Source organism: Hippocampus bargibanti, linkage group LG11 (assembly GCF_051943395.1).
Source record: "Hippocampus bargibanti isolate YZ-2025 linkage group LG11, ASM5194339v1, whole genome shotgun sequence".
NCBI lineage: Eukaryota > Metazoa > Chordata > Actinopteri > Syngnathiformes > Syngnathidae > Hippocampus > Hippocampus bargibanti.
Window position 1 is genome coordinate 23884426 of NC_142744.1, and position 27749 is coordinate 23912174.

Below are 27749 nucleotides of genomic sequence, written 5' to 3' on the forward strand. Positions count from 1 at the left end.
TTATTTGACAGGAGTTTATTTCTTGAATTACAGTCCTCATGTAATGTGCCTCTTTCCAAACAGCAATTCCCTTCGACCTCCAACGCCATTCCATCAAGCCATCAATGACCATCACAAATGTAAATAAAGTGACTTTATGATACAATGCACTGTATTTCTTTCATTGCAATACAATAGCACATTCATTATACATAGAATAAGGTATGTTGTGTGTAGTTTTAAGGCTTATTTAGTTGAAAAGTATATTTTATGGAAACCCGGGAACGCATTATTCCCATTTTAATGGTTTCCTATGGGAAAATTCTTTTTGACATACACACTTTTCGCCTTACACACTCTGTCTGGGAACCAATTAAGTTTGTAAATTGGGGTCTCACTGTATATATATATATATATATATATATATATATATATATATATATATATATATATATATATATATATATATATATATATATATATATATATATATATATATTTTATATATTTACACACATTTTATATATACACAAAAAAAGTGAATAGGGGAATGCAGCGGTAATAATGTTCCGAATAACAATTGAGAATCTTCTGGAAGACCGCTGAGCGACTTCTCGTGAACAAGCCTGAGTGGGTGCGATTGTAGTGGTCGCAGCAGCCGCGCCTTTTCCTGCGTGGGACGCAGGCGGGTGCGGGTCAGCTGACATATCTGCTTCAACTGGGAAGAAGCCCAACTCGCGGCTGCGAGAAGTCAATCGGAAATCCACGGGTTCGGGAAAGAACAAGGGTAAGTTCACCGCAGTCGAAATCCTAATGCAGTGTCTGTCAAAAAAAATAAAATAAACCAATGACTTGTCGAAAAAATTGCTGATTACCGATGAAACTGTGATCATTCCTGGTTACTGCTAATGTTAGCAATGTTAGCAAGCGCACCCCTAGCTGGAAGCAAGTTAGCACATAGTACCGTGGGTATGAAGGAAGTGTGGAGATGATTCGCTTTCAAATTAAATGGAAGCGCTTGGAGTGGATAGGTATACACCGCGGTGTTTCAGATGTTAATTGTTCAGTTGCTATTTTTTCAACTGCGTTCTTTTCACGGTTTACTATTTTGAAATCATACACATTGTACTGTATTGTAAAATGGAGCTCGTGTCATTCTTTTCTTTTCTTGAACCGGAAGTTTCTGCAGTGTAGTTTTATATTTTTGCCGCTGCAACGATGCCCTAAGCTAAAATAGCTCGCTAAACTCATTCTCGGGTTTTTCTTATCAATCACTTTAATCGAAGATTCAGGTCGGGACTATACTGCAGCGTTAACGCGATACATTCTTAACGAATATTCCGAAACAGATGCAATTTCGTCATCGGCGAGGAAACGAGAACCCAAATGAAAGATGAATAAACGTTAAGGAAGGAAGGAAGTGGGCCGAATCAGCAAACGTCTTAATTTGGGCCGATATGGGGACGAGCAAAGTCTACTCTACTACGTGGTCATCGCAAATTTCTTCAGCCACGATAGTGCAGCAATGGTTCCAAATGGAAATACATATTGTGACATTTTGGGGGCGAATGGTGATGTGTTTGTTGTTTGTCGAATCGCTGCGTTTTATTTGGACAATCTCTGCCCTGCAGGAATTTCAACCATGTCCCATCCTCTTTGCTTTTGCAGAATCTCCAATCTGTTTCAGATGCATTCAACAAACGCAAATAGGATGATGGTGTTTGTTATACGGTATTATGTGAATGAGTCACCCTAGCAAATTAAAACACATATTCTTATTTATGTGAATGGTTTATGCCAGCAAATGGTGAACACGTTGTTTTCATGTTATCTCTTCTTTTGTATTTAAGTTGATTTTATGTTGTGGTTACGGTCAAGACTAACCCTGCCCAGTGTCTGCCCAGAAAAAAATGACTGTCTCGTTGGTTTCACCGTGCTTCATGCTATTTGCTGTTAATCTGGAGGTAATCTAAGAGGATATAAGAAAGGAGTCCTTGAGGTGAAATTGGCAGTCGTTGTGTAGAACAAATAAAATTTGTTGTGCCTGAGTGTACCCTGCATGTGTGAATATTAGGGATACAACTCGCTGACATTTTAATAATTTAATCTGTCATTTCCCCCTTTCATTTATGGCTGAATCTGGAAAAAGAATTTCTCTCAAATGGCAGGATTTTATATACAGTGCAGATAACGCACAAACATAAATGGATGATTATTTGTTTCCTGGTTTGTTCCACAATGTCAGGAAATTGACCCCACCAACATTTTTGTATTTTTCCAAACAGAAAGCCAATTTTTCCAAATGTCTTTCCTTGAATGAACACACAAAAAAAATCTGTTTGGGATTCATGTTGAGATTGACATTTCACGGATTGGAATACTTTCTTAAGTGGTTCATTCATTGTCAACATTGTTGTGGAAGTTATTTGTTGGATAATTGATTAGTTTTAATTTTTAAACGCTGGGCCCCGAGATATTGTCAGGCAATGATCCAATATAATGACATTGTAATCGTGTAGTACTCCTCTATACCGATAGGGAGCAGCAGCAGCAGCTAGGAAATGCCTTATGCTTCAACGCAAGCAAAGGTTCAGACGCGAGGCAGCACAATGAAAGGGATCTTTCATTTCGATTTATGTTTTCCGTAGATGCAATGGCACCAATTCAGTCACTTTCAGTTTCGCAACTGCGTACCCGTCGTTACACTCAGCGCACAAGAAAACCGATCCTGAATGCGCTGCAAATGAATGACATATAGCGGTATTACTTATTTTTTCCTCAATAGGCTGTATAATTGAGTGACAGCTAATTACACAATACTATGCAATGACGCTTTGCAGCCAATCACAGAATTGACAGTAAATGACATTGTGCTCTGCTTCAAATTGCCAAACGAACGTTCATTTGGCAATTTGCATACTCGGCACCAGCAGCCAATCAGGAGCCTGCTTCGAACGACGCCCTGACTGAAAAGTGTACTTGAGAGTTTTGAGATCCGCTTGGAAAGAGGAGTCCACGTGGCTTGTCGCTGTTTGCGTGTAGCTTTTGCTTTATTGAATAAAACAAACGTTTGGTTTGAAAAAAATCTTGTTGGTCTCCCGGGCCGAGACGTTTTGAAAGTTGTGCGCCCGACGGGAAAGTTGTACGTCCCGGGCCACCGGGCAGACGCTATTTCAAACACTGACATAAGACTCAGTCATATAATTTTAACCACTTAACCATGCACCCTCTTTATTGTCTCAAGCAGTTATAAGTGAAAGAGGGAGAGGATCACCACTGGATGGTTCGGAAGATGAAAAAAATAATTTGTGAAGGGGCAGAAAAAATCGGGATACATTTGTCTTTTTTATGTGTATCACCTAATGGTAACCATTTCAAGAGTGCACTGAAATATGTTGCCTTTGTATCTGTTATCGTGTAGCAGAGGTGCACATTCCACCATGACATCTGTGATCCGCTGGTGAAAAGTGGGCTTTGGGCTTTCTTCCTCTCCTCTTTCATCTAGAATGGCTTCATGTAATAAAGTGTGTCTTGTACGCAAACATTAAAGTACACGTGGGAAGTCCTTTAGATTGCACAACTGTCCATGTTTTTGTCTTCATGTTGTGTTTATTTTGCTTCATGTTGACTGTTATGTGTTTGTTACAGCTGCAGCTGTTGTGAAAGCGCGATATAAATTAGGATGTATTGGATTGTCTGTCTATATACACACATTGACATTAGTGGCGTGAGTTTGTTACTTCCGAGTTGAGTGAACGCTGGGTGAATGGCAGCAGCTGCTCACCCGCAGAAAAAAAGTTCTTATCCTGTGACTGTTAAGTGTCCTTGAGAGTTTTGAAAGATGCTTCGAAATAAAATGTATTATTGTTTATTATTAAAATGACTATACAGTGGGACCATGGCTTGCGCACTTAATTGGTTCCCAGACAGAGTGTGTAAGGAGAAAAGTGTGTATCCCAAAAATTAATTTCCCAAAGCAATCCATTAAAATGAGAATAATCTGTTCCCAGGTCTCTATAAAATATAATTTTCAACTAAATAAGCCTTAAAGGACAACCGACGTCTCCGGACAAGTTGCGTCCATAATTTGTAAAATGGCTTCAAATGACTTCTACTGAGCGTATTTTACAAATATTCCACCGCATATAGCTATATTTTATGTTTTAAGACTCGCGCTGAATATTCAGGAAGTCTTGTTCTTGAGTTGGTGCTGAGTCCATACGTGACGTCACTAAAGGACTGTCCTTGACCGTAAAAAAAACGCATTGTAGCGGTCCTCCCATCACGTCAATGTATTTTGCTGTACTTGTTTGGTCTGGGGACCTCGTGTTGCACCCAAAAGAGGGCGTCCAAGCACCATATAAGGAATTTATCAGCCTGTGGAAGTGAAGATGGCCACTGGAGGTCGCCATTTTGTACCTCTTTTTTTGGGTGAGATATTTTCCCCCAATGTTGCCTCAAAATGGCACATATAATTCTTTAATCGATTGCAAACATGTATGCTTTCCTCTTCAGAACTATTTGTAAATCATATTTATAACTGGATGTGTAACAAGAAAGCATATTCTCCGAATCTGAAGCCATTGTTTTGATTCACAAGCAATGCAAGACGTCTTGGCGTGACATCACGAACTGGGGGTGGGACTTTCTGAAAATGCCCAATTCGCAGCTCATTTTTTTTGCAGATTTTGGACACTTGAAGTCATTTTTATTGGTGTTTTGCATTTGACTAAAAATATCATACTGCATGTTTCGGGTATTTTAGATGCTATAAAACGTTTTTCTGGTGTCAGTTAAAAAACAAAAAAGTGATGTCGTTTTATTTACTGATGAGTTTATTGTGATCGTTTGTCCCTGATTCATTGCTTCTACGGGCGTTGACGGCAGAGGATGGTTAAATCATCAGGAAGCCAGGTGTAGAACAGAAAGTTGGTTTAATCTTGAAGAGAGCGGAGACATCGCGGTGTTGGCTAAGGAGGAAGCATGGTGAGAGAGTGCGGACTGCGGAAGTATTTATGCGGCGCACAGTGTGTGACGCGATAGGATGTGACGTAATGTAGATGCGACATGATGTAAGGGAAGGCAGGATATGACGTATCAGCAAGTCCGAAATGTAAACAGATTCTAACGCGATGTTTAGAGATGTTTGCATGGCGAATTACTCAAAGATCTCCCCCCTGACGAACATATTTAACATCGGTAGAGGTGAACAGAAAGAAGAAAAAGAAAATCACAAAATAGAACACTCACAATGGAAACAATCTCAAATTAAAGTCATGTCATTCGCTACAACAGTCAAATCTTCATGGCATCCTGGATGGTGATCACCAGGACGACGAGGAGGACCGAAATTGTTTGTAGCATTTGTCGCAAGCAGGCCCCGGGGTGTGGTACGGATGAGCTGGTGAATGGGAAAAGGTGTGTGATCTGTCGACGCGGCTCCAGTGATGTGCATCGGGAATCTTCTTGACGAACGATGTCCTCGCGAATCCAGACGAAGCTTGTGGCTGCTAAGACGGCTAGCAGCTCCTCAACCGGTCCATCCCACGTTGGCGTGGCCCACGTCATCTTCTTCAGACCGCAGCTCCGTCCTGTGGAGAACAAAAGAAGACTTGTGCCAGGTCACATGTCGAATGGATGGTTTCATTCTACACATCACTCTTTCTTAACGTTTCTTTCCCTATCAAAGTCTGTCTCATCGTTTAGGCTCTGCAATGCATTCTCTCACAGAAATGGCAGTAAGTTATTGTTAGAAGTTAGTTGGTTAGTATATGTTAGTGGTTAGTGAGTCTGCATTTTTGGAGGGCACCACTTTCTTGGGGAATGACGTTGCAGCCAACATCACTCACTACCAAAAGTGAAAATTTTGGCAATGATGATCTGAGCTATCGTCACTCCCCCCTGTTGAGACATGAAAAGTCTCAATTTGCCAACTGGGAACGTGTTTGCGTGGAACACGATCCGTCTTTGACATTGCACAGATTATCAATTTGTATAAAACCATTTGTCAATCATTGTTCCAAAATTTTGGAGGCCAAATTTTGGCATGTCGCCACATTGCTTGGGTGGAGGACATCCTTCCACAATTCTTTAGCACAAGTTGACATGGTCGGCAACATTATGGCAATCTGCGTAAATGGTCATCATACTCGCCTTTTGTCATTCAGTTGGAGGGCACCAGTTGACAGTCAGCTTCGCCTCTGCCTAGGACATCCATCGCACAACCCAGCTTCATCTCCGGGCACCCTGGCGTGGACTCCCCAGGAGCTCTCCTGAAGAATCTCCTTCTCCCAATTCTGAAAGAAGCTGGTTAGCATGGAAAACCCTATACACTATGTGATTCCGCCTGAATCTCTGACTGACATCGTTGCCCACTCAACTCATTTGCCAATTTCATTCTTACCGGCAAGACATTCCTTAAATGTGCACTGCAGTCAATTACTTCAATGTGCACTGCATGCAATTCATAATAATAATGGTAATTCGTAATCAAATTAACCATGACAGCTTACCCTGCCTTTTTTTAGTCGTAACTATAAACTAACTGCAAATTGCAACTGCAAACTGCAAACTGCAAATTGAACAATTTCTCAACCACCATATCCCAGCTCTGTTTGCGAATTGTTGCGGTCCACATCATCTGCACAAAAAGCATAATGAAAAAGTTTAGTCATCACATTTTGCAACTCAATCTTGTCCTCTTAAAATTAATTTTTCCGCTCAGATACTAATAAAGATGAATCCGATCAAATTCAATTTACCGTATATATATATATATGAATCAAATCATCTGTTCTTTGACTTCAGGGGGATGACAATTGTCAGGTCAAAACAAGTATAATGATCATGTCACAATCATTATTTCAATAAATCTATAAACTTTCCTTTACATGATACTAACTGGAAAATCTCTTAAGTAATTAATCACCAGCGAATCAAGTTACAATGAAAAATTGAAACGTAACTAATTTATGACTATATCCGTTTCAGGTATAAACGTTTTTATAATCATTTCCAATTTGTGGCCATTAAAACCTCTCATTTTCATGAAGTGTGTCTTTGACTGCCTCGCATAACAATCCGCTAGGTCAAAATTATCCTGACACTTATTCACTGTCATGTCACGTAGTTTCAAAATAGTGAATTAATCATAACCATTTAGCATCAAATCTAGCCTGCTGATTTCAATTCAATTTGAGATAAATACCCTTCTTTTCTCAATTGAACCGTGATAGAGAAAAAAAAAACTTGAGCAGATACATATGTGATTGTTATCCTGAGGAATGCAACGGTCTCACTGCCCAAACACCATCCCCCAGTTTTTGTGCTGACACACAGCGGCCACAAACAGATCCCAGCGGTCATAAATCACTCTGGCATCTCTAAAATGCAAACGGCCAATGTTCAAATCGCTCTTGAGAACAATGTGGCACAATTTAAACGCCGATAATTTTACAAATTCACTGTAGTTCAGCTTCTGTCTATTCATTTGTTTGTTGGCTTATTTATTTGTTCACTCAGTCTAATTTGCCTGCCTATTTAATTCAGTTTTTATTTCAAGTGGACGGTATTTGTCCAAGAGCTATGGGAAAAAACAGTGTTACGTCATTCATGAGGACGTCGAGCGGAGACGAAAGTCTCCTCGCTGCATGGTTGGACGGGTTTCCCGATGAGAAGGCAGCAATTCAAACCACACACCTGCGGCTGATCACGGCTTGATTGGCAAGCAAGGCTCTTAAGGCAGAGAGCCTCTGAGTGTGGACGCCGGGGAAGACAAGCTCGGTGCTGTGCTCTGTGGAGAAACTTATTGCTGCATGAACCTCATCGCCAGTTGCGACCATATGACAGACACTGGATTTGGACTCTTGCTAAAGGTGGCTAGGCTACCTGAGCAGGACATCAAGAGGGGTGAGGCCTAGAAACACATGGAAAAGAACTCTGTCTTCAGTTTCACCTCAGAAGGGACTTTATCTTGATTTAAGTATTGGAAGAGACACTATTCAAACCTTTGTTGCTTGTGAATTTCCCCTGAAACCCTTTATTAAAACCTTTGTTTGTATTCAAACCTGTTGGCCATTGCGCTCCTTGTCCTGTCCCGCTGAGAGCTAGCCTCTCATGATATCACAATGGCAATCTTGTTTATGTATATTTTTTCCCATTAAACGTAAATCCGAACCAATGACGTGAGTTTTTGTGCAACAAAATGGAGAAAAAAAAGCATTGCTCAAATTAATTACTGTAAACCATTTTTTGTCAGGTTTTAAACTGTTCAATAATGTATGTGGGTCTGGCACACACAGAGCACGCGATTGTATGGATTTATTTATCTGTCGCAAATCATGCACCATTCTCCAAACCCCCGATTCAACTTTTTTAACAGGAAATATCGGTGTATTACATTCACAAGTTGGGTCGTCAATCAAAATACCAGCCTTCACCATATCCTGTATTACCGGAGTGATGCCAATAATAGCATCCTGTTTTAATGGATATTGTTTAAGTCTGGGTCGATAAGTCGTTTTAGGCAATACTTCAACTGGTTTTGCTGTTTTAAGTAAGCCCACATCTGTTTTTCCCAATGACCAAAGGGTGGCAGGGACGTCTGGAAAGTCCTCAGCCACTAGAGTGACCATTAGTCATGATTCTAATGAATCAACCTTTACTGGGTCCCCCACAGCGTCAACTACGAAGGACTCCAGAAGGTTAAATTTTCTGGGTTTTTACCCTTCTTCTGTTGGTATTAAAGCTATTTGTAGTTGTAACAGGTCTCTCCCCAACAAATTTATAGGACAATCTCCACTCAAGACCATAGTGACCTTGTATGGAGTTAGTCCCTCATCTAAATTTTTTATTGGCTTAGAAATAGGTAACAATGTCACTTTCCCATCTGCTGATACCACAGAAATTTGTTGTCGACTCGGAGTGACACCTGGAATGTTGTCTCTTAACACTGATATGCATGCACCACTATCGCAAAGAAATTTGACATCTTTTTTTCCTTTGTCCCCTGAGAGTATTTACATCTTCTCTACGCAACTGTCTACAATGTTGAATCATGCCAAAGTTTGGTGATTTTTTTTTTTCCATAATTTCCGGATGTTCTCACACACCAATTTCCATTGGGCTGTCACCTCCTCATATGTCATGTTTGATCCCGTTGAAATCTTACCAGTATAGCACCCTTTCACCCGTTTCCAATGATGCCCAAGACACCTCCTGAGAACCTTCAGTGTTTCTTGCCCATTCAGCTCATAAGAAGCACACAACTCCTCAAAATTCTCAGTTCAACTTTCCGCATTCTCAACAAAATCACCTAATCATTTGCACGCTTCAGCTACGTCACTGTCACACCAAGGCCAATAACCCAAAATAGTTTGGTCGTACAGGCCTGAAGCATGTGGACTAGCCACTTGGACAAGCGGAAAAGCTTCACAATCGCTTTCATCATTCATCTTAATATTATGCAATTCTTCAAGCGGATACAATTGTTCAGAACAATTTGCTTTGCTCCTTGTACGCTAAGAAACATAATCACCATCACCAGCAATCTGATCTGCAAAGTCAGGTTGTAATGGCCATAACCCACCAGAGGGGGTCATGAGCGCTCCATGCTGCTGGTCTGCCCAAGTCATAGTTGGAGTCACCACCGGAGGGGCTATCCGCTCCCTCGGGGTGGAGCAATTGACCTCCTCTCTCTTCTTGAGAGCAACGAGGGAGGAGGAGGAGGAGGGGAGCTGAGGCGTCCGCTCAGGGCAGCCCACAGCCCCTCCCCCAGGCTTTCCATGGGGGTGTTCTGCAGTTTGAAACAATGGCTGCTTTCTATCTACCACGAGCCCCGTTTTTTTTTTTCCTGGGACGTGCAACTGATGAAGCAATAGTTTCATCGTCAGAGCTCACTTTGGAAGTCATCGCGACCATAACTTTCTCCTCTTTTTTAATCAATTTTACTTCTAGCTTATGCTCTCTAATCCATGCTTGTGCAAGTCATTTATCACAAGCTAAAATCTCATCACAAATCTTTTGGAGAGGTCTGCCAACCGCATATGCCTCCTGGAGCTTCAAACCAAACATAATCTCTTTCAATGCCTCCTGGAGCTTCAAACCAAACATAATCTCTTTCAATGGCTGAACTTGCAAAGCACCAGAAAATTCACCACGCTGCATCCACTTCTTACAGTAAAGTTCACATCCTGTGAACTTTTTAGTCATGAATTCAATATCCCGGCGAATTTGAGCTTTTTTTTGAAAAGATTGCACCCATTTTCTCAAATCCCGCAATTCACCAACAATTTGCTCCTGTTAACACTTTTCCAGTAAGGCACACAGTGTCAACTCAAACACAAAGAAGACACCCGCTGTGTCTAGTCTCCAGCCACGAGACTTACTCACATACACACACAATGAATGCACATAAACACACACGCGCTCACACGCACAAGCACACGCACACACACTCACTAACGGCTCAAATGACTCCCGCCCCCACCTTTGTTCAAGATCTTTGTGAGACAAAGAAACTCTTGGAGTTCACCACTTTAGCACAGGTCAACCAAAATGAATGCAATAATATCACAGAGAATCCATGGTCGATTGCAGCTGCATTTTAAACACATAACGTCTGCATCAAAATTTAAAAAATCTTTCAATTTTCCAATTTCTTCTTGAGCCCTCACACTCAGTGAATTCCAGGAGTCCACCTCTTGTGAATATTATTATTAGAATTCTACCGGTCTTACACTACTTCCGCCGGCGGCGCGGAAAAAAACAGACATATCTCGATCCGTATATTAGCATCGATCAGTCGCGCGCATAATCCGTTTATGCGCCTTGGGCCCGACCTTATGGAGACCCACCGTGGTCAGAATCATCAGAAATAGACCCAGAATCAGAACTAGGATCAGAATCAGATGATAATATCCAAAAAATCGTGTTACTAGCCCCCAGATACGTGGATTAACATGAATAGGATACCCTCTGGCCATAAAAGTATCCCACAATACATTCAAACAATGGCTGCTGCGTGCTAGCGCGTCACCCACCTTGCGAACACAGCCATATTTTCAGTCAGTCAGAACGAGCAGGTGCCACCGCAAAGGAAAGAGTATTTTTGTTTCTTGTGAGAATTCACAAGCAGGCTCTGCCGAAAAAAAAACTTTTCGTCTCTCGTCAACTGAGGCACGCAGGCGAGCACTCCTCAACCGCTCCGGGACCGACTGTTTGGCTCGGGTCTTTCAGTACCAATTTATGTTCGGTTCTAATTCCTGTTTCTCATCTGGTTCGGAGTTCAACAAAGTTTTATGATGAAATACCAGCGGGGACGATAGATGGTGAACAGAAAAAACTACCTTATTCTCGTGAAACAAAAGGAGCACATCTCTCTTCGGAGCGGGAAGCCAAGAAGAGTGAAGCCCGCCTCTTCCAACGAGTTTAAACTCACACAGCAGCGATCTGTTGTCCAATCAGCCACGGACAAGTATTAGAAGTCACACAGCAGCGATCTGTTGTCCAATCAGCTACGGACAAGTGCTTGGAAGAACATTAGACTGATAGTTGATGCTTGTTACATTCTGCTTTCGCAACTATTCAACTAATAAGCTTCATAAATCCATGTAAGCTAAACTAAACATGCAATAACATAATATGTGCTAAGCTAAACATGGAATAACATATGTTTACTAATCTAAGCATGAAATAACATATGTTTAGTAATGTGCATAAGCACTCTATCAATTACTGCGCCAGCCGTGGTGGGGCGGCGCTCCATGTGTATCACGAAAAGTAGTGCGTATGACAAGGTTTAATTTTCATAAATTCGTTCGTAAACCGAGGCCCCACTGTTTGGACAATGGATAGTAGAATGAGCAATTAAGTGTGTTATGATAATCACTAATGGCAGCTTTCACTTGTTTGCCCATGTCGCTCTCTCCTCAGGCAGTTTGATTTCATCATGGCCTTTTGTGTCTGAGTCGAAGCCACAATGATCGGAGGATTGTTCATCTACAACCACAAGGGGGAAGTCCTCATCTCTCGAGTCTACCGAGATGATATAGGGTAAGTCTGTTGCCTGGAATTCCATCTTACGCACACACACACACACACACACACACACAACAGTATTACTCAAAGAGTAATGGCAGAGGGCCATTATGTCAGATTTTACAACCACCCACCAGCTGTTCCTCCAATCCAAAATCTTATAATTTGCTGATTTCATTGAATTTAAACCTGCATATTTAATTCAGCCCACAAACGTACACTCTTCTTTATTTCTAAACATGTTCAAGGAAACGAAAAACAGTATCCCCATGTAGGTGCCTTTTACCTTTTTCGTGATTGTTTGTTCCTCTGTCATCTAGCGCAGACACAATCACTTTTCTTTGCTCCACAGCAAAGACATGTTCTTCTCATTTTTGGATTCTAAACTTTTAATACTGCTAAATCCGTTTCATATGACATCAAGATCAATACCATTTGTCTGCGTAAATCATGCACAAAAATGTGTCTTGTGCATTTTTGCAAGTCTTCATCCTCTTTTTCCTCTCTATCATCACTTTCCTCCATCTGTCCACAATGGCCCATGTAGGAATAGGTAAGAGAAACTCATACCTAACAAGCATGGACCCCTCCATCCCCTTCAACCTTTCCCTCTCATGGCCATAAACCAAGTAGACATCCTTACCCCAACCCTCCCACCACAACGTAAATGTGCATGCCAGTGAATTTCACCATAAACATTCTTGACGCACGAGTCACCTCCGATATCAAACAAATCCAACTAAGAATGACTGATGGAAAGGAGTCGAGCAAAATATACACGGAAAAGCGCTACCAATGCATTAGCATCGAGTCTGCGCATGGGATATAATGGATCATTTGTCATTATAGCTGGTATGCAGTGACGTGCGGTGAGGTTCATGGCTGGTGAGGCACTGACGTCATCACAGTCAGATGAACATCCACATATGAACTCCACAGAGTAGCTTATGCACCATTTAATTGGCTACAGTTAACGTGTTTTGTTTAAAATGTCATGTCAGCATTCTTTATATACGGCATACAAACTGTAGCATCGAAACAAAGAATTAAAAAAACTTGATTATCGTGTTATCTTTACTTATAAATGAAGTCCAAGTCTCTCTGTCTCAATGGAGATCACTGCCAGTTCAGTAAGTCGTCCTTGATCAGTCCTGTTCCGACTGTATATTTTCAGTCTTTTGTGCTGAGAATGACCGCTCCACTGATGCTGTAGTAGCTGGAACAGTGAGCACGAGCTGGAGCAACTTTGTTGCTTCAGGAATAGTTTTAATGAGATCCTTCTTGGCCAAAAAGCGGAGAAGCTGTCCGGGAGATTTACATCCATCCCTCACCGTTTGAGCTATACAGTTCGGTGTTGGTCTTCATTTAATTATTATCTCCTGCTTCGATTGAAAGTCCAGTTTAGAAAATGCTTTCAATTTAGATATGTAATTTACCATTCTGAAAATAAGGCCAAGCAACACGAACAAATGACTGGATGGGTGCACTTAGCTTGCTGTCACTCATTCTATTATTCTGCAGCCGAGGAGTCGCAAGAAGAATCTGTAATCACCAACGCCCCCTGTCATGAGGCAGGAGAAGTGTGTGCCTCACCTATGCACAGAGTTTTGATAAAAATAAAATAAACACTCTAGTACAGTGTTATAATGTACAGTGACTGTACATTATATACACCAGCTAAACTGTCGAAATTTAGTTCATATACTAAAAGCTTTTGAACACTTTAATAGCGATATGCAGAGGGCAATGCGGTCTCACTGCAGAGCAAGCCAGCACAGTTAGCATAGTGATTGCGCAATCCATGGTGAGGCACAGCCGGCTGCTGCCTCACCACTCGTCTTCACTTCGTATTTGAACGGTAAATGTGAAAAGTCGGCGATTTAAAAACAATCCAAAAATGGCGAAGTTAAATGGAAAGGAACGTTAAAGTACAAATCGCTAAATAAATGTAACTGTTTCATTTATTTTGTCATTTGACATTTCCACGATGACAGCCTCACCTGCCTCCCCTGACTGCACGTCACTGCTGGTATGAATGATTAAGTTCCCATCAACTTGTGTCCCTTCTGAAGCAGCAAAGTGAATGCAACAGTGTTTTTTTAATTTTGCAGTAATTCCCCACATTCCACGGTTTATTAGTTTTTTTTCCCTTTGAAATCTTTAGTCAAATTGCCTGGTGGAATTTTTTTTGATACACTTTGCGGAATACCCAACAACGCCCTGCCTGGAATTGGTGTCAAGGGATGCGAAAAGTCCACAGCCCTGCTCAAATGCCAATTTTTTGTGATTAAAAAAAAAAAAGAGACCCAAAGTCATTGGCAAACTATTTTCACCACTGAGGAGACCAATACCCAGTACAACACAATTAAAACAATTTCATTTATTCAGAAGGAGAAGTAAAAATAACCTCTTTGCTTTCAAACCTCTTTGAAATAGGTGTCAAAAAACACTTACGACCATTGAAAGTACAAATAGAACTCATTCACTGCCAGACATGTGCGAAAATGTGTCCACTCCACTGCCAGGATTTTTGTCATTGTCACTTGAATTCCAGCAGTTTTAGGACGACAAAAACATTCAATGCATCGTTAGAAACCTTAGACTCTCTTCTTACATCAGAAAAATATAGTTAATTCCGAAGTGATTTTGTGTCTGGAGTTATCCGCGCTTGATATGGAGGCAGACTGTACAAAATACAATGCAATACATATTGATTTATATAGCGCTTTAACTGTGAGACTGATAAAGGTAAATCCATTCCATTGCCAGAGGTCTGACCGGCGCTTTATCGGCACCCCTGAATGGCGCTTGTTAGGTTAAAATATTACAGGCTAATATTAGCATTAACAGTTACCTTTAAAATTGTAACAATTATGAACATAATTAAATATTGACCTTATTGCGCAACGTTGTAACCTAGCAATTGCCGTGTTGGTTGTGAGAGAGACGAGCAAAAGAGCCGGGAAGTTAACAGATAATTTATTCCTAACAATTTGATCTAATAGAGAATTATGGGTCTCAGCTCTCTGACACAGAAAATATTTGTGTGCCCTCAAAATCAGTAAGAGAGACAGAAAGTAAGAGAGACACAAATCGAGGGTATAACCATTGGACAAGACACCCATAAAGTAGCCCTATTCGCGGACGATATATTAATATATTTGGGAAAACCATCTACCTCTCTCCAGGAACTGTTCTCGACCATCAGGGCATACAGAGGATTTTCGGGATACAAACTAAACATCCATAAAACTCAAATAGTGTCATTTAATTTTTCTTCGAGCAAGAGGAGAAGAGATGACATAAACCTGAAATGGGACTCTGAGAGGATCAGATAGTTGGGCGTAAATATTCCAAAAGACTTAGATACAATTTTGCTTGAAATGCTTGCTTGCCCAAATTAAAGCAGACTTGATCAGATGGAATCTGGTTCCATTCCCTGGAATATTGCAAAGAGTGGAAGCAATCAAAATGAATGTGTTGCCCAGACTACTTTCTGTATTTCCAACTTTAGCAATTGATATTCCCAAGGATATATTTCAAGAGTTGGACAAAGTAATATCACGATTCATTTGGAAGGAGAAGAGACCTAAAATTCGATACAAGACTCTACAACTGATGAAAAGCAAGGGAGGCCTCTCCCTACCAAAGATGATGAATTATTATAAGGCAACCCAGATAAATATGTTGGTCAATATCTGTAACCCATCATATAGGGCGAAATGGAAAGACATAGAATGCCAGATATCAAGTGATATTCCAATGCAAACAATTATTGGAGACCCCGGATTAACCAATTATCTTAAGTGTCAAACCTTGGATCAAAACTTCAATCAAGGTGTGGCATGGAATATTAAAACAAGATAAAGACAATAGCCCATATTTACTTTTGAAATGGATTGGATTTGCCTCCGATACAGACCATACAGAACGGATGCAGGCTTTCAAAAATGGGTTGGAAAAGGGGTAAAGATTTACAGAGACCTCCTTGAGGAAGGAGGGATACGACAATTCCAAGACCTGAGAAACAACTATAATCTGTAACTGTAATCACGACTTCTATAGATATCTTCAACTAAGACACTACTTAGAGAGAAACTTACTTAAAGGATGGGTTCAACAAAGTGGTTTATATATATTCCCATTAACATATATGTCAAAACCCGGAAGAGGAATTATATCAAAACTATACAAAGAGTTGCAGGAATTGGAAGGGGGAGAAATAACATCTATAAAGCACAAGTGGTCGGCGGAGGGAGGCATTACAATCCAACAGGAAGCATGGGAAAGAACAATAGCACAGCAATGGAATTGTACATCAGAATCGAATAAAGGTTTTCTGATTCTGATCTGCCACTCTTGGAAAGAATTTGGGTGGAAGAACATCATCAGATTTTTTAGAGTTCCGGCTCAAAAGGATGCACAAGGATTAAGTACAGCTTGCTGGAGATCCAGTGGCAACAACAAAGCTTCACATTATCATGTTTTTGGGAATGCCCGGTCATCTCCAAATACTGGAAAGAAACAAGAATGACAGTGGGTAGGATTGTGGGAAAAGTGGTTCCTCCAACCTTCGAAGCCCTGTATCTGGGTCTGGAATCTGATTTAATTCTTAATTCTGCCCACAAATACATATACAACATTGTGCTGTTAGCAAGCAAGAAAGCAATCACGAGGAGATGGCTAACAAAAGAACCCCCAACAGTCAAAGACTGGATTAAGGTGGTGGGTGAAATTTATGAAATGGAAAAGATTGCTTTCATTGTCCGAGGCGAGCGAGAGAAATTTGAGAGACTGTGGGATACCTGGGAAAATTTTACAGCAACCTAAGTGCTTATAAAGATATTTAAGTTAACCTATGAACCCCAATCCACTCAAGACCAAAATTGTTAATGATTGCTGTTATAATTACTATTATTCATTATTTTCATTTGTATTACTATTATTTGTTTCTTTTTTTCCTTTTCATTATTTGTTTACTTTTCTTTCTTATATGGCACAGTGAACAGGACATTGCATCAGCAGAATTGCAAGAAATGTAAAACGTCTTATTGAGATGGTTATGTGATCTATGTTTTGTTTTGATGTCTTGACCAGATGATGCTCAATGTGACCATGTTCTCCCTTTTCTAACTGTTCTAAAAAAATCAATTAAAAAAAAGAGAGAGACAGAAAGACTGAGGAGCCAAGATTTAAAGGTGTACTCCATGCAGATTCAAATTTTGCCCACACAAAAAAAAAATCAAGCCCCCCATTTGGTCCTTCCTGGGATCTGCTTCACGTCTCTGTTCTCAAGGTATTTCCCGACCTCCAGTCAGGGTGGAAGGGAGATCAAAAGTTGCGTCCTGCCAAGTCAGTGTTTGGCCACTTCCTTTCATCTCTGTTGTCCAGCGTTTGGCCATATTGATGTTTCACACTTCCTCTGTGTCTGTGAGCCAGCTCTCCTTTTATCTCCTGGTACATGTATGTAACATGTCTCCAACCAAACACTACACGTCTGGTCTCTTATCTATCTAGTGAAAGCAAAGCAATATTTATACTGATTAAACTTGCAACTGATTAAAATTGAAAGCAATGTTGAATATGGCTTAATAAATGTATTTATTTCCTTCACGCTCCACGTCACACTTTTCAATTCCCGAATAAATTCAGGAATGGCAATGAATGAGTTAATATGTTATGGTAGTAGGCTTTTACAGATTTAAAAAAAATATTATTTAGTTGTTGAGCGTCACTTTTGTTGTTCAGCTATTTGTGGCAGAACTCACTGATGTTCCCTGCAAAAAAATGTGTGGGATACACACAATTCAGTACTTGTTCTTTGACAGTGTTGTGAACTAACTTTCCGTCTTGGATCATTTGCTGTTGTTCAGGTTTTAACATGTGTTTGAAACATCTACTTTGTCTCTCCTCTTCGGCTGCTTTTCTGCCATTCACTGCAGTTAAAAGAATGTTTTTCCCCCCTCCTTGATTGTCCAACCCCGTCGCATTGCAGGCGCAATGCAGTGGACGCGTTCCGTGTGAACGTGATCCATGCACGACAGCAGGTCCGCTCGCCGGTGACCAACATTGCCCGCACCAGCTTTTTCCACGTGAAGCGCTCCAACATCTGGCTGGCAGCCGTCACGAAGCAGAATGTCAATGCTGCCATGGTGTTCGAATTCTTGTACAAGATGTGTGACGTCATGACAGCCTACTTTGGCAAGATCAGTGAGGAGAACATCAAGAACAACTTTGTGCTCATCTATGAACTGCTTGACGGTAAGGAATCCATTCCGGCATCAATCACTTCAGTTGGCCTTGGTTTTCCTGGTGAACTAACCATTTTATCTGTTAACTGGGTGCCGTTTTGTATGTTCACGCAGAAATTCTGGACTTTGGCTATCCCCAGAACTCGGAAACTGGAGCTCTGAAGACCTTCATCACTCAACAGGGCATTAAGGGACAGGTCAGTGTCCTTCCTCTGTGAATTTTTCAAATGTTATCTAATTTGTTCATGGATCTTAATCACCTTTTTTTTCATTGAACATATGATCTGGATTACTGCCTCTTGGTTCAGCACCAGGTAATTAAAAACAAAATACACACCTCTACTTTCCCTTTCACACTTTGCACATTGGCAGCTGTAGCACATAACCACCTGCTCTCAATCCCATTTTGCGTTTCGCGAGTATATCGCCTTTGTCGGTTTCTGACAAAGTCTTTTGCCTCCTTTGTCTGTAGACAAAGGAGGAGCAGTCTCAAATCACTAGCCAGGTGACAGGCCAGATCGGCTGGCGTCGCGAGGGCATCAAATATCGCCGCAATGAACTCTTCCTGGATGTACTGGAGAGCGTCAACTTACTGATGTCGCCACAAGGTTTGTTTCATTGGATAAGTCGAACACACTGCACCGTATTTTCATCACCATAAGGCAGTGTCTGAAACTCGTGACAAAAAGTTACCGGACGCCAGGGCAGACAACTCTGCCTGTCCGGCCTTAAGTTGCCTGCCCCATTTTTCACAACTTGAAACACAATAAGACGACTCGTCGCAAAAGAACCCATTGTTGCAAAGTATTCTGGATTTTTTTAATTAAAGATGTACCTACCACAAATGCTCCCTTGCTTAATTATCGTAAATATCCCCTTGCTGATGATTTTGCTCCAGTCGGTCGTTTGTCCATCCAATCTTCGTCATGTTGCACAATGCAATGTTTGCGTTGCCTCGTCTGCTACAAGCCACGGCAATTCCTCTGTCCACCGTGCTTTTAATAATAATAATAATAATGATTGATTTCCAAGTGTTTTTCAAAACTCTCAATGACACTTTACAGCCACGGGATAATGTGCGTTTACGTTTTGTAGCGTCATACATTTTGTGAGCTTCTTTTGAATCTTCTGTGCATCTACTTTGGACATGATATGCAAATGCACAACCTTACAAAGCTCGGGAAAGTCCAGAAGCACGAAGCAGGCTTCTGATTGGCTGCCGTGCCGAGTACGCAAATTGCCAAACGAACTGAAATTCCGAAATTTCCAAACCGAACAAAGATTTCGAAATCAGAATACAGTAAAGTCTCGTTATATCGATATCGGATATATCGATAGTCCCGGTTATATCGATATTTTTTCGGACTCCCTTGAATATCGATATAACGAGACTTTACTGTAATTAAATCGAAAACTTTGTTCAAACGTTGGATTTTATGTAATTTTTTTGGCTTGAAAAAGTTGTCGGCCACCCGGGCGGAGACGTTTTGTAAATTGTACGCCAGACGTAAAAGTTGCACGCCCCGGGCGTCCGGGCAGGCGTTATTTCAGACACTGCATAAGGTATCGACAACCTATTCACAAATTGTGGCTTAACTCACCCTGCACAGCCTCTGAGTCTTAGAAATGCTGTGTTCGCCATTGCTGCTCGTAACTTCACTTCGGCAACCAAGCACAACAGTAAAAGCAGACTTCTTGTGGTCCGCTGTGCATGAGTTGACATGGAGCGTCAACTTGTTTCCATTGTAGTTGACAAAAGTGAGTGGAATTTCCAAGAAAGCATCTTCAGAATATGCAATGTTGCACTTTTTCCGTCATTTTCTCTGTAAACTGCCAGATGATGTTGCGACACCGCACTCGTCCCAACACAAAAGGATAGAGAGGGATGCATCTGGGCCGTGCCATTTACACATTTTAACAGCTACTGGCGCAACTTTGTAAGTCCACTGCGCCAGCAACGACGCATGTCTACTACGATGAGTGCAGATTGCTACATGATCTGCGCCACATATGTTCAAATAGCTAAAGAAACAAGTTCAAAAACTGTTGGTTTTCCTTCCGAGGTTTTAACTTTAGTCGTCTGCCATCTTGCCTTACCGATATCTTGCCATAATCACCTTGCATTTGATTTGGTGCGTTCCAAAGTCATGCTCGAGGATATCTCGGGCTTTTCCGTGATCTGCTGGAAACCATTAGTGTATAACCATTTAATATCAAGTCAATATTGATCATGATTTCTTTGTTCAACCTATTTAAAATTGGAGGAAAAATAACGAACCGTTTTTGAGTACAGGTACAGTCTAATGTGCGAAGTTGCTCTTTCAGCAGTGCATTGTCAGTGCATCTTTGCGCAACGAGCTGCCTGTTGCGCTATTATGTTTTTTGTGGAACCATTACTGCCGTCGGCCATTTTAATTTCACCTGTGTCGGGTTGTTGAAAGTCTGACACCGCTACCACTGGTACAAGCATGTCAGACATGTCACTCGTACATAGAGGTCTGTCTCCATGCGGAGCTGTTTGATCCGAATGCAAGAGTTGTAGTGAGTCGCCAGTCATTTATTTGAACGCATTTCCCCCACTGTCGCATTGTGCTGCTGCTTCTTGATTGGTTTGGTGTCTGCTTTTTGCTGCACACAACACCTACAATGCCAGAGTCGGGGTTTGCTTTAAAAAAAAAATCACATCTAACATCTTGTCGACTGCATTTTCGGTTGACATTAGTCACGCGTCTTTCGACATACAGTTGTGGTCAAAAGTTGACATACACTTGTGAAGAACATAATGTCATGGCTCTCTTGAGTTTCCACTTATTTCTACAACTCTGATTTTTCTCCGATAGAGTGATTGGAACAGATACTACTTTGTCACAAACAAACATGAATGAAGTTTGGTTCTTTTAGGACTTTATTATGGGTTAACAGAAAAAGTGTTGTCACATAATAGCCCAGACTTACTCTCATGGCATTGGGGATGTCACCTATTGATGTTTCAGACCTTTGCTTCTATTTCTTCAGGTCAGGTGCTGAGCGCTCACGTGTCTGGCCGCGTGGTGATGAAAAGTTACCTGAGCGGAATGCCTGAGTGCAAATTCGGCATGAACGACAAGATCGTTATCGACAAGCAGGGCAAAGGTGGAGCGTCCGATGATGCTGGCAAGAGGTGAGCGGTGCTGGAAGTTACTCAGTCCTCGACGTTGGAGTGTCGTCTTGTTCAGCCTGGAACAGGACAAATGTATTTATTTGGATTCCTCCCCCCCCCATTTGTTTTGTTTTTTTTTGTTTCTTGTTCTTTTTTTGTCTTCACCTCTTCTTTTTGTCCCTGTCTTTCTTTTCTATGTGCTGTATACCTCAGTGATTTAGGGGGAGGAAGGTACTGTACTGACATCATTGTTCAGTGACTCTCTGTCTCTCTCTGTCTCTCTCTGACAGTCACACTCACACACAGAGGACACGACATAGTTGGTTCCTGATGTCTTTTGGCTGTGTGACATTTTTAGTTTTGCCTTGGACATCAGTGGAGAGCTTTTGGGAGCAGGGGATCATTTGAGGGAAGGCTTTTTTTTCAGCGGCCAAAAAAACATTTTCACATTTAGGAGTCAGGCTGCAGCTATTATGAAAAGTTTTAATTTCCATCAATTAATTTTTCAATCATTCAGACAGAGTGCAGAAAGTGTGTGTGTGTGTGTGTGTGTGTGTGTGTGTGTGTGTGTGTGTGTGTGTGTGTGTGTGTGTGTGTGTGGGTGTGTGGAGGCCTCGTCGCGGCGTCCTTGTCGTCGCGGGGGCCTGGCGGTCATGGTCGTAAGTCGAGCCGATCATAAGTCGGATGAACCTGTATAACCCTATTGAAATCCATAAATAAATGGTGTGATATAAAAGCAAAATCCTAAACAGTCATGTCCAAATACTTCTGGATTTCTCATATAGGCATCTTATGCACTGACCCTCTCATCTCTCACCACCAGTTCCACACACACCTATGTGTTTGTGTCCTTTGTTTTTTTTAATTTTTGAGCCCCAAACACCCAACGGGGTCTGCGGTACGACACCATTCATCTCTCACCATTCTTTGTCTTGGAGCCTGCAGTCGTCTTTGCCTGTGTGTGCGACTTCATAGTCGGAAGAGTGACGCTTGTATTGTGTAGCACTAATCCTGTTCAGGAGGTCTGTGCGCGCGCGCGTGTGTGTGTGTGTGTGCGCGTGCACGTACATACACTCACTGTGTTCTTTCTGCCAGTGGGAAGCAGTCAATCGCCATCGACGACTGCACCTTCCACCAGTGTGTGCGCCTCAGCAAGTTTGACTCTGAGCGTAGCATCAGCTTCATCCCCCCTGACGGAGAGTATGAGCTCATGAGGTCAGTTGCTCCACCTCTGTATTGTCAATATTAGGGTATGGGATTCAGAAGGGGGATTTTTTTTCCTGATACACATCTTTGGTGTAGTGATGGGCAAAATGAAGCTTCATGAATCACAGGTTATTGCTTTTGCTCAACATTCATTACTCGGTGAAGCTTCATTGACTCTTTCCTGACACCTGCTGTGCTGTGACAAGAATAGCAGTTTTCTTCCCGACAGGCCAACTCCCTAGCTCGAGTTAAGTTGAGGTTCATGACGAATGCAAACACAAGATTCTTCTTTATTATTAATAATAATCATCACGATAATTTTTGGAAGGCGATACTCCGAATTGCGGCTTTTTTGTTGTTGTCCCTACCTTTGCTCAATACATGCATGGAAGCCTCATTTGTAGACAAAGTAACTTGCCTAATATTGCCTAAAGGTCAGGAAAACGTGGATTTTCTCGAAGACCAGTGAATGGTATTCGAAAGATAAAGAAGACTAGAATCAGGAACTACAGTACAGAAAGTACTTAAGAATGAATGACTATCTGTGTCTATTACTGTTGTCATATTATTCATGTAGTTTTTTTCTTCTTTTGACTTCATGATGACGCTGCGAGAGAGGCTGCTTTTCCAGCAGCTCCCGTATTTTATTTTACTACTTCTTTCTTTCCTTTTATCTAACTTTGCTGCTGTGAAATGCCAATTTCTCCACTGCAAGACTAATCAAGGTAAATCCAATCCAATGATTGTATACACCGCTCACAGGTATCGCACCACAAAGGACATCATCCTGCCGTTCCGCGTCATCCCTTTGGTCCGCGAGGTTGGTCGCACTAAGCTGGAGGTGAAGGTGGTCATTAAGTCCAATTTCAAACCATCGCTTTTGGCCCAGAAGATTGAGGTGAGAAGTCAGATACGGAGGTGTCAAATAAACGGACCTACAATGACCGCCGCCTCGAGATACGAGTGACCCGAGTTGTGAGCGTGAAATGAGATTGAAAAAGATCCCCAAAAAGATGACAGTGGAACTATCTGAGATGGCACTTGACCATATTTTGCCAGTCTGTCCTGGGTACCCTTTCGTCAACAACCTGATCCTTTTTAGACAGATATTCACTCCAGGGCAGATGTCACTTTACGAGAGAAACACATCGCCCAGAAAATACAAAACACGTAACATTTCTTGCCACATGACACTATGACACACTTTTTGACAACTGTGCATATGCAAACGTGAACATATTATGCATATGTAAACATTGACATGTTCAGCATGTATAATGCTGCGTGCTGGAACTTATTGTCAGTAACACTATGATTGGTTGTCTATCAATTGAAAAATAAAAGCCAGAAGAGGTCGCCCAACACACACGCTCGGACTTAGGCGGACGGCGAAGGAAAAAAAATCTCAGAGGTGGTGGCGGCGTGGGAACGACGTGGCGTTCTTGTTGCGCCGATGGCCGACCTGCCTCGGCTTTCGCCCTGGAAACAGTTATTTTGTATCCTCATTTTGTGCAATGCTGTAATATTCTCTGTTAAGATAAATGAGGCATGCTGAATGTTGAGCGGATCTGGCAACGCAGCCACAACGCTACATATGGTCCTTTGACGGCGCTAAAAAAAATAGTTTTTATACAATGCTGAGAGAAGCGGTTGTTTTCTGTGCTCCGGCAAATAAACATCCTACTTGTTCAGTCTAAACAAGAAGGACAATGTTGAGTCTTTATTCTACCAAACACGCTGCAGATCTCAACAGCAGATCTGCCACTGTAGCGGTCCCAGACGTAGAATTTGAAAAAAGGGGGGGGGGGGGCGGTCTGGCAGTCGTAAGTACGGGGAGTCGTGACTGGCACCAGTCGTAAATCGGATGTTACCAGGACTTTGGTCACCCCCCCTTTCATACTGTGAAGTATGAACATACCCTTATACTGCCCCCTGGTGGCCAAGACAAATACACCACAAACGAGCCAGATCATATGCAACACATTGAATGAGAAAGTGTGACAACACTTCTACATCTGTGATTACTGGATGATTTTATAAAATGTAATAGCATAGGCCGCGATTGGCTGGCAACCGGTTCAGGGTGTCCCCCGCCTACTGCCCAAAGACAGCTGGGATAGGCTCCAGCACCCCCGACCCTAGTGAGGATAAAGCTTTTCAGAAAATGAAAGTAAGAGAGTGAGATTTTTTTTTTTTTCTTTTTCACAAAAAAAGCAATGAATACCGATCCATGCGCACCAAATCCAGCAGACATTTAAACAGCTTCTTCCCCCAAGCCATTAACTCTTCTAAACAGGAACCACAATGGAACTGGATAGTGCTACTTTGCAATTTTTTGATGATGATACTAATGCAGCGTGTTCGACCGGAAACAAATTCCGTGTGTGTTCTACATACTTGGCAATAAAGATGATTCTGATGTCTTTGGGGAAAATTGATATGGTCACTCGAGGTAGCACTTGACGACAACGTAACTGGTCTGTCGTCAACTCTGGGGCCATAGATGTACAAAATGTCATAATCACTCTGTGCAGGTGCGCATCCCGACGCCCCTCAACACCAGTGGCGTGCAGGTGATTTGCATGAAGGGAAAAGCCAAGTACAAGGCCAGTGAAAACGCCATTGTGTGGAAGTGAGTCTCCCCCACCACCCCACACTATTGTCAAGGTTTCTTGGCTTTTTCCTCTCATAACCTCTTGCAGCTTTTAAGTGAGTTGCTATTTTCCTGTATAGGATCAAACGCATGGCTGGAATGAAGGAGTCTCAGATCAGCGCTGAGATCGAGCTGTTGCCGACCAACGATAAGAAGAAATGGGCTCGACCCCCAATCTCCATGAACTTTGAGGTCAGCATAAACCATAATTATAGAGCAATTCTCAAAGCTAGCACGTTAATTTTTGGGCTGACTGAACAATGACCATGCGCACTATTTGTGTAGGTTCTCAGTCAGATAGGAGTGGTCCATCGATGAAAAGGTGTCTTCAGCCGTCATCTGTACTTCTTTGAAGGTGTCGGATGTTTCGCTTCTTATCCAAGATGCTTCTTCAGCAAACTAAAGTCTTACTGGTAGTTTAATCCATACATTGTAAGAACGAAAATTGTAAAAAGCAATACACAGGGGAGACTAAACAAATTCTCAAAAAAAGACTTTATCGACATGGCAGGGATAATACTCGTGGGCCTCAATCGGCAGTACATATGCACCTAAAAGCGAGCAACCACTCCTTGAGAGTTTTGAATGGTGCTTATAAATGAAATTATTTGTTGTTATTATTATTATTTGACGACAATGAGGTGAAAATCTTAGCAAAAAAATAGATGGTTTGAAAGGGGAGTAAAAGAAGCTATTTTAATAAAACAGCTAAATCCTTCCCTAAACCGTAATGGTGGTGTGAGGTTCAATTTGGATCATTTGTACAACAGACTGCTTAGGCAATATAGGCTTAGTTACGCTGATGAGGTGATACCGGAGGGCCATCAGGCCAGTCGTTAGTGTGAACAATAGGAACAATCAGTGGAGCCGCAGGGAGTAGTCCTCCGCTCCCCCCAACCTGAGAGCAGGGGCCAATTATAGCAGAGTCCGGCACCGCCGCGTCTGGACAGTAGGGATATATATAGGGCCTAAACTACCAGTAAGACTTTAGTTTGCTGACGAAGCCTCTGGGATAAGAAGCAAAACGTCCGACACCTTCAAAGAAGTCCAGATGACGGCTGAAGAAACCTTTTCATCCACGCGCACTCTTGTTACTTCAGGACACGAGACCAGATCTCGGAATTACTCTTCCGCATTAGTTTAATTCTGGATAGAACTTCAGTGAGGAATAGGAGGGCCGCTTATTCTTGAGCTGGTTGCTCCAACAGGAAATGTCATGATGTGAGACAACAACTTCTTATTTTCCCATAGAAATGTGTAACATTGGGCATAAAGTGTGTTGGAATTCATGTATAATGAAAAAAAGATTACACGTTTTTTAGGACCCTTTTGCAAGACTTGTTTTGCATTTTAGATCGTATTTTTGCCAAAAAGGTGCAGCTTTATTTCCAGTTTGCGTGGCATATGAAGTAGATCCTGGGTACAACGTGATCAGGGACATCAAGATCGTGTTGTGCTTTCCTGGCAGACTCTTTAGTTTCCTCAGAGCATTCATTCTTCTCATCTTCCCTCGGCAGTCCAAAAAAAGATGGCCAATTACAAATAGAAAGAGTGCATGATACACAACTTGACCGTTGTTGAGACAAGCAAGCACACCCTGAGTCTCTGTTCCCTGCAGGTGCCATTCGCTCCCTCTGGCCTGAAGGTGCGCTACTTGAAGGTGTTTGAGTCCAAGCTCAACTACAGTGACCACGACGTCATCAAATGGGTGCGCTACATCGGCCGCTCGGGCATCTACGAGACGCGCTGCTGAAGTGGAATGTCAGCCACCTCACGCCGCCACCCCATCCATCCGCTTACGGAATTTACACGTTCATCTTTGTCTCCCGCTTCCCATTTATTCTTTTGCGCTACATCATGAAACAAAACCCACGTAAATATGGCATCATGCAAAGATGTATGCAAAATGTGAACTCTTGTGTCATATATCTTGTAGTGAAGCGCAAGCCCACCAAGGCCAGTTCCCTTGTGTTCATTCAGTGTTATTGTTCTGCTACCACTTGAGAAAAATTGGACGAACTTTAGAAAATTGTCTCTCTGGTAAGATGATCTGTAGCTGTTGTGGTTTCACATGAATCTTGGTAGAGTTCTTGTGTATGAATAGTTAACCCTTCCAAATGCCCCTGACCCGATGACCACGCCCTACCTTCCCCAGCATTGTCGACCACATTCAACTGCATTCTGTGAGCTGGCTCTATTTGTGAAATCTGCATTCTGACAGGAAAAAACAGGACATTCCAAACAGACTCTATGAGCTCACCTAGTTGCTTAGTTATGATTGTGAAAAGGAAAAAACAGCTCTTCCTAAATGTATCTCAAGCACTAAGACCAACTACTTCCAGTGAACTCGAAAGACCCCCCCTTGCCTTGCTGTTTGATTTAGAGGTGACGTCTCCCCCTGGTGTATACCTTTCCATTGTCCTCTTCTTCATATTTGTAGCCTGGTGACAATTCTGTCCAATAAAATCTGACAATGTATCTAAAA

At 41.9% G+C, this 27749-nt stretch overlaps 1 protein-coding gene across 1 annotated transcript; it reads left to right on the top strand.

Moving 5' to 3' along the window:
* Positions 1 to 612: 612 nt before the first annotated feature.
* On the top strand, positions 613 to 27749 carry LOC148891982 (AP-2 complex subunit mu-A). Its single transcript, XM_089007835.1, has 13 exons — positions 613 to 766; positions 11911 to 12030; positions 18011 to 18276; positions 18381 to 18463; positions 18575 to 18580; positions 18739 to 18874; positions 21282 to 21426; positions 21619 to 21636; positions 22501 to 22620; positions 23374 to 23509; positions 25146 to 25243; positions 25345 to 25456; positions 26883 to 27749. Exons 2-13 carry the CDS (start codon positions 11957 to 11959, stop codon positions 27015 to 27017), a joined length of 1329 nt encoding a protein of 442 aa, XP_088863961.1. The 5' UTR covers positions 613 to 766; positions 11911 to 11956; the 3' UTR covers positions 27018 to 27749.